The sequence below is a fragment of the Glandiceps talaboti genome, chromosome 15, assembly GCF_964340395.1.
Source record: "Glandiceps talaboti chromosome 15, keGlaTala1.1, whole genome shotgun sequence".
Taxonomy (NCBI): Eukaryota; Metazoa; Hemichordata; class Enteropneusta; family Spengelidae; genus Glandiceps; species Glandiceps talaboti.
The window spans coordinates 23626211-23642499 of record NC_135563.1 but is presented as its reverse complement, the minus strand read 5'-3'; the positions used below and the strand labels follow the sequence as shown (position 1 = coordinate 23642499).

The window sequence follows — 16289 nt, the reverse complement described above, 5'->3', positions numbered from 1 at the left end:
TACGTTCATAACATGGCTGACCAACGAGACCAGTCGCAGTCACCACCACTCTTATTATTCCCTCCAAGCGAGGGATTAGCACCACAGCTGGTGCCTGTCCCTGCTACCGCATCTCTTTTTCCGGAAGGTTAGTGTATTTTTCACAAAAATCGGTACCGACAGTCCTGTTCATCACATTTCCGACGAACCGGTATGGTGACTTGGACTTCCTGATTCACTTCACGAACCTATGCTCCATACATGTACCTCCTACATCATCAGGCCTCAGTTCTGACTGTTCAGTGATCGTGACAATTTGCATGTTGTACTACAAATGTTATTTTATCGTATGTACATATTTTATATTCATTGGAAGGGTGAAAGGTCGGTGGAATTATTCATTACGACGCTGAATTCATTAATTTTGTGTATTTTGATTTTGAAGCTTGTTGTTTCCATCCAGTGCACACAGTACAGAACGATATCATATGTACATTATTAGTTCTTTTTTCACTAACTGAAGGACCAACTAGAATCATAGATAGCGATGTTAACTGTCTGGGGAAGAATTTCTAAAACATTTTAGGATATTGTAATATTGAGAACAATAACGTATTAAATTTGTATTGTATACAGAGTGAACTAGTTAACAAATAATATATTTGTGAGTTTTTCAAATATATTGAATTTAATATTAACAGTAGTAATAACGATAATAATAATAACTTTTATCTTGTAGAAGGACAAATATATAGATATGTGGATGACGTTTTTAGAACCAGCCTAATCTACCCAGGGCTTTTGTCAGTGGAGCCGTAAAGATTTAGTACATAGGAATGATAGGATCATTCTTTAGTTTGGACAACAGACAACTATAAAAAATTAAATTTATGTCTATAACTCGGCCAGATAACTGTCTTCTACACCTAAATTAGTTTTGACAACAGACAACTATAAAAAAATTAATTAATTTATATAACTCTGCCAGATAACTATCTTCTACACCTAGATTTTAATTTATTTGTATAACTCTGCCAGATAACTGTCTTCTACACCTAAATTTTAATCCTAATCTGAACTGGTCCTTTAAACCAAATCCTCTGGAGTTTACCTTTCAGCTTTCTCACCACTGTCTACGTATAAATTTATCTTACTATTGTGTACTTGAAACAGTCCATAAACTTTAAATACTTGTTAGCTGTATGTCATGACAACATCAAAAGTAATATATTAAAAACTCTGCCTGTGCCGATCTGTAGTATTGAGCAAAAACTTTTATATTGGTACTAAGATTTTTTGTTGAAAATTGTTGGAAATGACCAGCTGTTAAATTTCATGTACTAATTCATATTTTGTATAAAAGTCTACCACTATGCAATGAAAGTGTACAGTGGGGTGCCAATGTTTTGTGATTTTATTAACAGAGAAAGGAATTCTGGTAAAACTTGCATTAATAAATATTCATATTGTATTAAAGTAATTTTTTTGTTCCAAACACAAACTTGAAAAGTTTTACATGAAATTTTCAATTACAAGTTTGTGTTTGGAAGAGATGTTATACTTTGATACAGTGGTTCACCATACAGATGAATTGATATCTGTGTACTATGGACCTTAATTTTGGGAGGGAACCTCTGTGAAATACTTAGGGAATTCAGAAAAATTTATTAAGTTTATTTGCAAACTTATCTTCATTTGTTTTACAGAAGAGGGAGAAGCAGACAGTTTTCTTGGTCAGAATGATTCAGTACCTATGGTAGATCCACAGCAGCAGCAACAACAAGGCTCCTTCTCATTCTTTCAGCAGCAGACAGCACCCTCACATTCAGACCCATTTGCAAACATTGGCCACCAACAGCACCAACCACCATTGCAGCCACCACCACCATCAGTGGCAAGCCCACAGTCACATTACAGACAACAACCACCACAACAACAGACACCAAGACAACCTCCACCACCAACGCATGAACAAGCTAGATATGCATCAACACCTACAAGACCACCAATGTCGTATCCACAACAACATGTACCACTGCAAACCACTCCTGCTGCACCACCACCAACTACAGGATTTGCACCAAGGCCTCAGGTACACAAAGTTAACTTATGTTTTTCATGCATTGGGATGTGGGATGGGTAACTTTTGGAACATTTGGTTGTGCAAAGTACATTTATCCATAGACCCTCCTCACGCCGGGGTTTATGGTTTATCCATAGTTATGTTTGATGAAATAATATTGAAATAGTCTCAGTAGTAATTCAGTTCAAAAGTATGGCTTTCTTAGAAAACAATTTTTAAGATCTAGCTTTCTATAATTGTAATATTTATATTGTCAAGTTCAAGCATGCTGTGGAAGGTCTGGTTTAAGAGGACTGCCTAATTTCCTTCATAATATGTTGTATTTTGTTCCCTTTCTTGCATTTGAGTTTCATCAGAACTAAACATAGTAATAAAAGCACTGTGATCAGGCTAATACCAGTAGTAATATGTACTTCTGTTCTATTTATACTATTGAAGTTTGATCCAAGCAAGCCACCACCAACGTCAGCTGATCTTCAAACGATGCAAGCAGCATCTCCAAGTACAGGGGTGGAAGGCCCACAAATGTTGTACCAACCTGTACAGGCACACTGGTTCTACTGTAGGGAAATAGAACAGAGATTTGTGTGGACTCCATTTACTATGCTTGATTCACTGAAGTTGGAGGAGACAAGGACCACAGGTAAGGTCAATGAAAGGAACTGGTGTGGGGAATTTGGAGACTATAAATAACAATTTGTTTATGCCTCGAAAACAGTTTTGTTTCATCATCAATTATGTGTCAGTTTTGACATGTTGATATTTTTAACAGAATTGAGGACATGTTTAAAAGAATTTGTTAACAATATACAACTGCAGATTTAAATTAAGGGTAAGACCAAAGTGACCAGTATAGGTCAAGTTCATTTTTTCATAACAAAACAACTCCAAATACTAATATACATGATGTAGTCTAGTACATACTAGTACAATTGTGTCTCCATTAAAAAACTGAAAGAATGACTTTGTTGTTGTTTGATACTGTGGTTCTAATCTTGTACAATGTTTTCATTACACAGTACAACAAGATCCTGAAGAATGTATTGTTCAGACTGATGGTGGACGTTATGATGTCAACATAACAAGACGTATACGTAATGCTATTTACTGGGAGGAAAAACCATCTGAGGTCCGAAGGTGTACATGGTTTTACAAAGGTGATGGTGATAACAAATTTGTGCCATATAATGAAGTATTTGCTGAAAAGTTAGAGGTAAGACACAAGTTGGAAATAGAGATCTCAAACTTTTCCTGTAACTTTGTCCAAGAAACTTCAGACCTATTCTCAGTTCAAACCAAAAAAAAACTTGGGTTAATGTGCAGATTTTGAATTAGAAGTCAAAATGATATTAAAATTTAGTCATTTTAGAACCCAATATGGCTGCCGATAGTCTAGGTCCTGACAGGGACCATATTACATTTATGGTCGGCGGTGAAACCCTAAGGGTTTTTTTATTATTTCAAAATGACTGGGAACAAGATTTCATAGGCATTGTTTTGAGAGTTTTTATGTGATTTTCAGGAAAATTGGTTGATATGATTCAGAAAGAATTCTGATTGAAATTACAACCTCATCAATGAACAGTTTGACAATTTGCCGGGCTTTGTGTTTTTTACTATATTTGCAGGAAGAATATCAAATTGCTGTGACAAACAACGCATGGCATCGTCGTTTGGAATTCCCTGATGCAGAGACAGTGGTTATGCATAATCCTAATGTCATAGTTCATTTTAGACCTAGTAGTCAGGCTGATGAATGGGGTACTACTCCTGATAGTCATGTACGACCAAGAGTTGTGAAAAGAGGGGTAGATGAAGATGTTGGGGAGATTGAAGAAGGCAAGTCAAATGCCACATGTAGTTTTAACCAAAGTGAAAATGACAAATTTTGTTTGTCTGTCAGCCTGAGGCTTTCTGTCACTCTTTATTTGTTGTTTTATGATTTCTGAATATTAAAAAATATCATCACATGTTTTGAATAGTGCATTAGTGGGTCAAATTGTTGACAAAGAAGTGTGCAGTCAATAATTTTAGGTAACAATTTTCAAATTTGTGTTAGGAATAAAATTGAACGTTGATGAAATAAATACACGTTTTTAAGTAGAAATTTTATGATATCTTCCTGTAGGTGAACCAGCTCAAATTGATCATGTATTATTTGTTGTACATGGCATTGGACCTGTCTGTGATCTACGTTTTAGAAGTATTGTAGAGTGTGGTGAGTATTCATTACACAACATTCTCCCAAAATTAGTCAGGTGAATAACATCCTGATCTGAAGGTACTAATGCCAATATTATGATATTATATTTCTGCTTCTTGATTTACAAAAATAAGTGTTTTTCTGCTAGTATTACTGACAAATTGCTGTGATAAACATTTTGAATATATATATGCAATGATGACACACTATTTTGATTGTTGAAAGTTTGAATTTTACAGTATAATGCTATAAATAAAGTCATTGATTGCCTCCTCAGTTGATGATTTCCGTAGTGTATCTCTTGGCTTACTTCAGTCCCATTTTAAGAATCACCAAGATGAAAATAGAATTGGTCGTCTTGAGTTTATACCAGTCAGTTGGCATGATGTCTTACATGGAGATGCAACCGGTGTAGATAGGTAAGAGACTGTCATTTGCATTTGTTTGAAAAGTTGCAGTGTTTTCTACTGTAGTTTCATTGTGCTCCTGAAAGTATTGCTACAGAAAATATCATCATACCCTGGGGTATGCAAGGCAACAACTCACCTGTCATGGGGTCTGTTATAATATGACATTAAAGGCATATACATCAAAATTATACTAGTAAGAATAGTTTCATGAAATTTTATTTTTTGTAAACCTCTCGATTTGAAAATGCTTGTAAATTAATTGTGCCATCTTTCTCATTGTTTTAACATCACTTTTGAATGGTCTTTTCACAGACGACTTAGGAAGATCACCTTACCAAGCATCGGTCGTTTACGTCATTTTACAAATGATACTTTACTAGACATATTATTCTACAGTAGTCCTACATATTGTCAGACTGTCAGTGACAGAGTAGGTGGTGAAATTAATAGACTATATCAACTATTCATGGAAAGAAATCCAAGATTTAATGGTCAAGTTTCAATCGTAGGACACAGTTTAGGTAAGTACGTCTCATATTTGTCTTCTATTGTTTCCCCATACCATAGTTTTGATAGGGACCCCAGGTTTTAATTATGTTTCTCTTTATCTCATTTCAGGGTCATTAATTTGTTTTGATTTGCTATCACATCAAAAGAAATCAGGTGAAGAAAAGACAGCTCCAGCCTCACAACAACCAGAGTCTAGTCAAGCATCAGTAATGGCAGAAGTTGATGGTTCACTTGATGCATCAAACACAATGCCATCAGACACAGAGACAGAACCTCTACCTAGTATTGAAGATGCCTTGTCTAAACTCGGTCTAAGTGGTTTTACAGAAGCTTTCCAAAGAGAACAAATCGACATGGAAGCACTGGTAAGTTTGTGGTTGGTAGAGTGTGCAACTTTTTGAAAGACTCCTAATTACATTACCTGAAACAAAAACCTCCACATGGACTCAAGTGAATCCCTTTGGTACCTTCAAATAAAACATTCATAAATGTGTATACATGTCTGCTTTAATACTTCAATGAAATGATGCATGTCCATGGCAAGGACATACACTGAACAAATGAATGAACAACAACTCTCAACTCATTTTTCTCAGCAATTGTATGTAATGTACATGTGTATATGATGTAGAATCATGAAATTAAGCTCCAGAACCCGAAATTTATGGGAATGTCTTTATTTCATGAAGTGGCATTCCTCTCAAATCAATAATCTATTGTTGTCAAGTTTGTCTTGTTCGTCTTACATTTTGAAGTGTCAAAATCTTCTAGAGTAATGATTAACAACAGAAAGTTGATAACTAGCATGGATGTATGTATTTGTCAAGGATATACAATGAGGTGTGCTAGCACTGAGTTGTATAGCCTACTAATAACATAGCTCCTTTTCTGGTGATGACTTGATGATATTCATTATACACTTCATCTTCATCTCTTATTTGACAAATACACCCACATTCACACTCAAACCAGGTCACATTGATTGGTTGTCAGGGGCAACGAGGTATTATAGCATTTTATGAATAGGATGATGTATACTATGGTCAGTGTTCCTTTTTGAGAGTTGACGACTTTGTGTATTAAATTTTATATAGACAATGTGCAGTGAATCTGACATCAAAGAGATTGGACTACCATTGGGACCAAGGAAGAAATTGATGGGTTTTGTGAAAGAACAAGCAGAAAAACAGGTAAAATATCTGAGTGACTATTGTATTTACACTATTCTAAGTTAAGTATAGAGTATAAGTTTTCAGTTAAACCCCAGTGTCTGAATCCCACAGTCTTGAATTAAATTGAATAATATCTTATCCTTATCAGTGGAACCATTTTGAATATTAAAAGAGGACCATTTATTTGTTCAAGACCAGACCTACTTTTTCTATAGCTCTGCCAGACAATTGTCCGATGTGAAACACCTATAGATCAATGTCTGAATTGTAATCCCAATCAGACATTGATCTATAGGTGTTTCACATCGGACAGTTTAACTCAGACCTGAATCACTCTACCTAATAAGGTCTATCTGAACATGTAAGGTCAACCTAAGCCTGATTTAGTTTAGTCCCAGATATTTAGGCCCAAACTGAACTTCAGGTGATGAAATATGATGAGTTATTGCTGTTGTACTATAGGAACAAAGGAAAAAAGATGCTGCAGTACGAGCTAAGATGGAGGCAGAGATTGCAGCACAAAAGAGGATACAAGAAGAAGTGCAACGACGACAACAACAGCAGCAGCAACAAGATAGTCATGAATATTTGCATTCAACTACATCTGTACACATTGATTACACTCCAGGACTAACAGGTAAAATAATAAGAGTGAAGTACCAAAATAATAAAGTATATCAAATTCCGTAGTGGCACAGGGGCTGTGTATTTCTGCTGGGGTTTTTTTGTGTACATTTTGCTCACTGAAATATACACGAAACCTTGACTGAAATGGTTCAATACTTGAAATTAGCTGAATTACTGACAAATTGGTCATTGATAGTACTGTGTACATGGGTTTGACTTTTGTCTGTATGTGTAAATGGTACAAACAGTGTCCAAACCATTTCATCTCTTTTCAAGACTGTGTAAGGGTGAGGGATGCTGATAGAGTTTGAGAACTAAGTAATCATGCCATGCTTCAACAGGTATAGCCACATAAAGAAGTTGAAAATAGGAAAAAAAAGTTATAAAAATTACAAACTTACAGCTACTAAGGATCTAAAATAATTATAAGTAATTCTGTCTCTCTGTGTGTGAATGAACTAGCATGTACACTGCATGTACTCGTTGCATGTACTCCTTGCATGTGATCATTGCAGTTGTATCTATTCAGTTCTAGATATAATGTCTATGTCCATATTGTCTATACGTATACATTTGTATTTATAATGTCTATGTATACATATGTATCTGTACATTGCATATGTATACTGTATCTGTATGTATATTATGTGTGACTGTTTCATATCTGTACATGTACTGCACAATATGTAATCCTTATGTTATTAATATTTCATACATACTAAAGAAGAATGGACCTAGGAATTACAACTTGTGTTAATATTATTCTTGAAAAAGAAACACTACATTTTGTACCTTTCATCCAAATACTATTTGTAAACAATCTCTGTTTTATTGAAAAAATTAAAATACACTGTATAATTTTATTTATACTGTGCATGAGCCAGGTTCAACAAAAAATATGGAATATATACTCTGGTCATTCTACATCACGACAATGTGCATGTACGTCATTGGTTCAAGAAATGCTTTTTAAGTCAAAATGCTCAAAATGCTAAGAATATTTACAAGAAATCATCCCTACCAGTATTATTTGTCAGTAAAACAGGGAGGAATATTAATATATGTATTGATGTCTGCTTTTTCCATTATATGCCAAAACTAAAATGTACTTTTGTACATGTTACATTTGTCACAAAATTCTGGGACAAGAAAGTTGTCAGAATTCTTCAGATGAACAAATTATTCCAAATGTTCATTCTTCTTTACATAAACCTTGTTGTATTATTGTAAGATCTGTATGTCAATTATTTGTTTATTTTTTATATTTTCGTCTTTTTATTTGGCACATTATGTTTATAATGACATCACAACTTATTGTTATGCAAATCACTGGTTGTCATGGTGACTGGTAATTGTGTAAATCCACCAATCATCTGTACTGGTGTGTATGACATCACAGTAAGGGGTACCAGTGCTGTTCTGGGTAGGTTATGATATGGGTATCAAGGTTCAGTGGTGTTACTACAACATAAAGGTCATTTTAGATCTATCATTAACATTTAACTGATATTGGTCAAAAATAAAAGTTAAACATGACAAAATAATCTAAATTAACGTCAAGTTACAGATTTCAAAAATATTATAAATTTAATGTCAAATACTTGCCTATCACAATCTCATGCCAGCCTTATGCCTATTGGGATTTAAGCCTTATATGCTGGCCTGAGATTATGATATGTTATTTATGCCAAAATTGGCTATGAACAAACCCCTTGTCAATGGCAAAATTATTTTGAATTTCCACCTCCATCATGAAAATTGTAGCAAGCAAAACGAAATTATATCGTACATAAGGAAGTACAACTATAATAATATTTGTTTTTGTGCCTTAAACCCAGGTATTGGACAGCCTCTTGTAAAGTATCCACAGTTAGTATTCAAACCATCATGTTTCTTTGCTGTGGGATCACCCATTGGTATGTTTTTAACTGTACGAGGTGTTGAAACTATTGGAGAAGATTCCAAGCTACCTACTTGTGATGGCTTCTTTAACATATTCCACCCAGTAAGTATACATGTCTTGAGGGTGTTTCTTGTTTTAACATTTAGTAGAAAAGACGTAGTCACTGACATTGTATATGTTACTACATAGAGTAACTACTAATCCTTAGAATACAACACTACTGTGTACACTATCCTACCAGTGAGGGCACTAGAATCACAACAGAGAAAGAGAAATTGTGCCATTCAAGTCCCAATATTTTACCTCATTTATATTTATGTATACACTATCCTGCCAGTGAGGACACTAGAATCACAACAGAGAAAGAGAAATTGTGCCATTCAAGTCCCAACATTTTACCTCATTTATATTTGTATTGTAATATCTAGTGACAAATGAATTTGATGTGTTTTTTGTCTCTGTACAGTTTGATCCAGTTGCATACAGAATTGAACCATTGATAAATGCTACTTTTTCTAGTATCAAACCAGTTTTGATGCCACATCATAAAGGAAGAAAAAGACTTCATCTTGGTAAGTTTTTGGATTAATAGTAGTAAGTAAGACTTTGGAATGTGATTTGTTCATATATTTAGAAATTTGAACCCAGAGCTATTTTATGATTCATTTCTGTAGACAACAGAAAACTTTGTTCCACAACATTGTTCTTGTGTGATGGAGATGTCTTTGATAGAAATGACAGCTATGGTTTGGATTACAGAGGGTAATGTCAGCTTAGAAATTAACAACAGTGTCATACTTCGCAAGTCTGATATAGATGAGATTGTTATTAGTTTGCTTCATTTACATTGTGTGCAGTCATGGAGAAGTATGACAGAGAAACAAAAATAGAACTTAAACTTCACATTCTCATGCTTGCATGTAAGAGAAATGAAATAATTTTTATAAAATCATTCATGTAATATGACAATATCTTTTCTTCACTGACGTTTCCTTCCAGGTATAGTTACATATGTACAGATGCTGTGTTTCAGTATGCTACTTTCATTATTAAGTGTTACCACAACATTTCTCATCCAAAATCCATCACTCACATTTACGATCTACAAATGTAACTTGTGTCATTTTTTGATGCTTCGTTGATAGAATTGAAAGATAGCCTGAGTGCATTTGGTGCTGATTTGAAACGAAGTCTAGTGGACTCCATGAAAAAAACATGGAAGACAATACATGAATTTGCATTATCCCATAAATCCAGCTCAGCTGCAGAGACTGAAGAAGAACCAACAGAGGAAGAAATGGAGAAAATAGTTAGTGAACGGTTGAGTCAGGAGGAGAGTAAAGCTGCAGCACAGACAGATACAGCTAGCATTTCATCAACAGGTTAGTTGACATGTTATAGTTCAGAGAACTACTTAGATTGGTACGTACTAGATCTGTTGCTGGTTACAGATACAGCTAGCATTTCATCAACAGGTTAGTTAACATGTTATAGTTCAGAGAACTACTTAGATTGGTACGCACTAGAACTGTTGTCTGTTTCAAGATACATTGTGTGTCTCCATACAATGCCATGTATTGTGTACATGTATACAGACATCAGAGACTTCAGTGGTAACAATGTGTTACTCTCTTCAGTGATCATTTCAGTTGAAACAATATGTTACATTACTTGTATTTTAGTTTTATTTTGCATGAATCGGCATCTCTGAAGTGTTGGCCTTACCTATCAATATTGTATAATTTACAAGTTTCAACAATGTCTGCTATAATTTACTGTATGTATATCTTCACTATCCTATACATATTTATGTCCTTTCAATATTTTCATTCATTATGTTTCATTTTTTTAAACCCTTTAAAGCCTGACACCCTATTTTTATGGTGTAATTACATAGACTTTAATACTAGAAATTACAATTACTTTAGTACTAGAAACCAAATCCTTAAAAGTTGTTTTCTCTCCTACCAGATTCTTTTGAATTCCTTGGGGACGATGTCAGAGTTGGTAAACTAAATAAGGGCAACCGTGTTGATTATGTCTTGCAAGAGAAACCTATTGAAAGTTTTAATGATTACATATTTGCTTTGGGAAGCCATGCTTGCTACTGGTAAGTCAGGTCTCTTCCTCAGATCAAACTTTGGGTAATTGATATTGAAAGAAAGGATAGACTGCCAGTTGTCATTGCAGAATTTGGTTAACACAACAAGCATACCCATATCAACCAAACAGTGATTTCACCCTGTGTCTGGAGTGAAACATTTGACTTCAATATTGCCCTGTAGTGGTGACACCTGATATGTGATCACTAGCATTGTGTAGTGACAATTGAATACACTGCTTTGAATACGTATATGAGATATCATAGTATGAAAAATCTGACTAATTTTTGTCAAAATGTAATTTTCTGCCAACATAGTGATGGAAATGAGCCTTCATTGTTTCTATTTTACACAATATTTAAGTATATCATTCTGGTATGTGTACTTGTTTTGAGAAGATAATGTTGGTATGTATGTGTGTGTGTATGTTATTGAATCCCCAAATTTGAAATCCCAAACTCACAACTTTCATTGTTTTTCTCCATGTAGGGAGTCTGAAGACACAATGTTGATGATATTGAAAGAAGTGTATGCACTGCAGGGTATTCTACCACAGAAACAGGGTCCTGATAGGATGCACCAGGCTTGGAGACCACCACCACAACAACAAACTCTTTTACCCTCTCCATGAAATGGATCTTTCCACTAACTAACCATTCCCATATACTATAAGATAACTGACAGGACTATACCAAGGTTCAAGTTAGGGGTAGACAGGCCACATTTGATGTATTCTCAGTTCAACTCAAATCAATACAATGTGCAATAATTCACATCTTGGACTGGCTGTATATGGAACATCTTGATCACATACAGTAATTCTAAGTATTTCACCAAGTAATGCTCTTACAGCCATATTGGCTGTAACTCAGACACATTTTTTACAGTACTGCAAGATATCCTATTCTAGCATGACATCGCGTACAGTAGTCAAGCTCTGTAAAGACCACATGCCTTAATACAACACTATAGGCTAGTGTAGAATAGTGTCCAGTCATTACAGATGATACAGCGCAGGTATGTGCTAGGGAGTCCAAACTTATTTCTAATCTGAACTCCTTAGCTTACCCAAAGGTGTACTATCTATTATACAGTCAGTCCATTCATAGACAGTGGAGGGGAGCCCCTCCACTGTCTATGGTCCATTGTTCTACATGCTTGCCTGTTGTTTTGCTGTGAAAAAAGTTCAAAGGTCATGCCTGAATTCAAAAGTCTAAATTGTAAAACACCCATAGTAGGGAGGGAATATGAAATTGAGCCAGTGTAGGAATGAAGTGTCCATGTATAACATTACGACTTTAATGACAACTAAAATATTATTAGAGAATAAAACAGCTAGGATGAAGTTTTAGTTGAATTGCATAGTTACAACTATGAGGTGTAGTAATACACAAAATTTAGATCAACTATGGCAGATTTGTAGGCTCTGGCAAGTTCAAAGGTCATGCTTCAAAGTTTAAATTTTGAACACAGAGGAAAGAGTATGAATAAAAGGGTATTGGGCTATGATTCATCAAATAATGATCACCTATGGCAGATGTGAATTAGGCTTTAGCTTAGATTTTCCATGCATTCATATATTTACATGTATGATGTTTGTTACCTGTTCTTTGCCATATGAGAACACTTTATTGTTTTCACATGAAGAATTTCAGTTCTCTTGGTTCAAAACTTTGATGCTATGAGTGAAGTTCATTTCTTTTTTCATGAACAGATGTAACACAAACTCAAATGGTTTAAATTCCATCTGAAATTCAGTCAGTGAGTTTGTCCAGGGGATTTAAATATGCATACACTGAAATATGTTCTTGGGAGGTATACTAATGTCCCAATAGAAAATTCTATTGAAAACACCATAATTAATAATTTATAATAATTTTCAGCATTATAACTGATTGAGTAAGTTGACAAATATAAAGAAATCATACATTGCACTGGAGAACAAACTTTGTATGAATGTTGTAGCTACTATTACCCTAATTATGGCACTGAATGAATGAATGAATGAATGACTCCGATAACTCTTGTCTTATATCGGATATGAGAGATGACAGAATAACACAAGAGTGCTGTAAACAGGCTAAGCTACGATATACATATGTGTAGTAAAAGTTACCTTGTAAAAATTATGTCAGAACACTCTGAAACATGTGCACAGAATGTTACAATACATGTAGTGTTACAGCTGTTGACATGTGAGCAGTAATAAGGGGACATTGTTACAAAGGTAAAGTAAAAATGCTAGGATTAATAACACTTGACACAGTATGTTGGAAGTAGTGATATGTATTACATTTCATCTTATGTGATAAGTTTTATGGCATTACATGTACATGAACTGAAGTGATAAGTTTTATGGCATTACATGTACATGAAGTGCCAGAGGAACTTGAAATTCCATTGTGAATGTAAGACCATTCTTATCAAACAATGAAATATATCAAACATATCTGTACTGCCAACAAACTGTGCCAAGTGTCATGAATCTAATTCAAGGATTTACTTTACCTGTGTGTGACAAGTTCTGTGTGTTACTCCTTGCATATCAACAGTTCTATTTTAATTAAGTATAATTTCAGAGATTTATTATTTGCTGTTGTTGTCTTTCCTTTCCAAAATTGATTATCAATACTCTCATATCATATTAATATTTTTTCAAAATTATATTCCAAAATGATTGGAACTTTTATTCAAATTGTTTAATTTTTTTTTTTAAATTTATTATTTATGTTTTGAAGCTGAATATTTTCTAATCAGCATATCCTCTTCCTTTCTATTTGTCATGGCTGTAATTTGGTAAATGTGGTTTTAGAATTTCCAAGTGTGTATGTAAGATGGACGTATGTACTTTGATGTACCATAAACTGAACAATCATTGTAGACTCTCCACACTACTGTTGCTTGTTGTAAGCAATAACAATGTGGAATGCCCGCAATATCAAATCCTTGTTTGTGATGTGCCACAGACTTTATTGATATCCAGACCTATCTTTTGCAATATTGTAAGTTAACAATGGAATGACCATACTTTGCATTTATTTGTAACCTGTGAACCTTGATCTTTCAACTTTGAACTTAACAGCTGATTTACTATCATCACATATGCATTGAACCATTTCTTTCCATGTTCTGTAGGAACAGATTTCCACAATGACTGCTAAATATGAGCAATTTAGTTTAGTTTATTGTTGCAGAATTACTTTAATTAAGATAGAAACATAGTGATCTGCTATGAACTAAATAAAAAAAAAAACATCTGCATTTCGGTCAACATGCAATGTTATTCTATTTCTTGCTTTTATAAATGAATTAACTTAAAAAGTGTATTTTCTCTGCAGCTGACCAAATATATGGTCCTGATATTTGATTACCTATAGATTAGAGTACAATTGATAATACTGTATATCCTTTACTGTATTTTGTCTGGTCTGTAAGGCCCCCCCCCCCAAAAAAAAAAAAGAGAATTGTTTCTGGTCAGGACAGGTTGTCTAAAATAGTGCGACGATGTGATTTTTTTTAAAATTCTCAGCAAACCTGTCATTCAGTGTACTATTTATGGCAGTTACTGTTCTTTTTATTTAGTACTTTAGAGCAAGTGTGTATGTGGTCTTCACTGAAGTAGGAAGGGTTATTTTTGTGTTTCCCCTTGGATCTGCAGACTGCATGGGCTGGACAAACACAAAAAAAAGGGTATTTAAGTGATGTGCGCGCTGACCGGAAACAATTTTTTTTCTTTCTTTTTTTGCCATTTAGATACAACATGTCATGCTGCCCTATCAGCCATCACTACAGTTTTACAGGCAGCATGACAAACTCTGTCTTTCCAGACTATATTTTGCCCAATGCGATGTTTTATACAATGAAGTTTTGTTTATGCTGGAGAATTCTTCAGTTTTGTTTTGTTGATGTATTGACATTGGTATAATGTGGCAATACTACTGTAATAAACTTTGTAAGTGAATTTGTTAGCAGTGTCCATTTGTGTAACATGAGTATGAATGCCTTGAAAATATCAACTCATTGCCAAACTACTACCAGCCTGCACAAGTAGCTTCTAAAGCAGTGCATGCTGGGGAATACTTCACTTCCAACATTGTAGGCTAATTGATTTAGGTACTTTGCGACAAGTTATCACTTTACAAGTGATTGATACACCTAAATTACAACAAACAGGCCTCGTAAGCCCAATTTTTTGTGACTTGGAAGAAATGTACTGTGTGAATCCTGGCGCGGGGTAGTTGAAATGTGGTTTCTCCAGACTCTCGTAGAAGAGCCCCCAGTGTTGAGAGTCTGGGTAACCAAGACTAGATGGTCTCTTAGTAGTAGAGCCCCCCGTGGTGAGAGTCTGGGTAACTGAGACTATGTGAGACCTTAATTTGTGAATCGCAACCTTGACCTGAATAACAAAATAGTGACCATGTTTGTGATAAACAAGCACATTTTGCCCGTCATCTCCAAAAGTTTGATACATACAGATACTATTCAAGTGTCTTCTCTCACATTATCGACGAGCTTTCTAATTGATCTTGACCTTTGACCTTGACAAACATTTTCAAGGTGAACTGACCAAATTTTTCTATGCTAGCTCAAGAAGTTGAATAATAATAACTCCATTTAAATGTCTATTATACCCCAAAGGTCAGCTTTCTTTTTATATCTTGACCTTTGCCTTTGATCTCCATATTTAAGGTCAAACAGCAAATTGGTCAATAAAGTATGCAATTTGTATCTAGATACACCATTTAAATTCACACAATAACCTTGCCATAAAACACACAAATTTGAGCTATGTCTTCGATTGAAGGCTTGTTGGAAATTACTTTGGATCTTTTAATTTTTAAAGCAATTTTATCATTGGCTTCCTACTTGAAATATCAATGTGGAACATAGATTAAGTCTGTGTTTGTAACTCAATACATTGCAAAAAGCTATTTTAAAAAATGTGTAAAACGTTCATTATTGTATGTACAATAACAAATGTTTTACACATTTATCATGCTTTTGCAATGGCAGTATGTTGTCTCACATTGATTTTTTAAGTAGGAAGCCAATGAAAAAATTGTTTCATAAATTAAAAACCCAAAATAAATTCTCATCCATTTGGCCACTTTACAATGTAAAAGAAATGTTGCATCCAACCAGACTCTTACCCGCTCTGTGAAACACTGATAAAAAAATATGCATGAGAATGCATACACAATTCTTATTTCAACTGTATATTGTAAAGAGTCTGTACTCACAGAAACAATGTACCAGTACATTAGAAAATAAATAATGCAACAATATACCAGTACATTAGA

The 16289-nt window shown here is 34.4% G+C and overlaps 1 protein-coding gene across 2 annotated transcripts; it reads left to right on the top strand.

Moving 5' to 3' along the window:
• The first annotated feature begins 12 nt into the window (after positions 1-12).
• Positions 13-14950, top strand: LOC144446108 (triacylglycerol hydrolase DDHD2-like). 2 transcript variants are annotated; one of them, XM_078135818.1, is made up of 17 exons: positions 15-127; positions 1686-2071; positions 2501-2705; positions 3082-3275; positions 3691-3901; positions 4191-4280; positions 4543-4684; positions 4988-5196; positions 5294-5550; positions 6280-6375; positions 6820-6994; positions 8384-8407; positions 8823-8989; positions 9354-9459; positions 10033-10269; positions 10859-10997; positions 11479-14950. In XM_078135818.1, exons 2-17 carry the CDS (start codon positions 1733-1735, stop codon positions 11618-11620), a joined length of 2733 nt encoding a protein of 910 aa, XP_077991944.1. In that variant the 5' UTR covers positions 15-127; positions 1686-1732; the 3' UTR covers positions 11621-14950. The 2 variants fall into 2 exon arrangements, with proteins under 2 accessions (XP_077991943.1, XP_077991944.1); XM_078135817.1 differs by lacking the exon at positions 8384-8407 and having other exon boundaries at positions 13-127.
• The last annotated feature ends 1339 nt before the right edge of the window (positions 14951-16289 follow it).

Bases quoted from the DNA above. Each gene is read 5' to 3' on its own strand.
- LOC144446108 (XM_078135817.1), top strand. From the start codon at position 13: ATGGCTGACCAACGAGACCAGTCGCAGTCACCACCACTCTTATTATTC. The intron at 5,197-5,293 runs GTAAGTACGTCT...ATCTCATTTCAG, and splicing joins AATCGTAGGACACAGTTTAG to GGTCATTAATTTGTTTTGAT. The intron at 6,995-8,822 runs GTAAAATAATAA...CCTTAAACCCAG, and splicing joins TTACACTCCAGGACTAACAG to GTATTGGACAGCCTCTTGTA.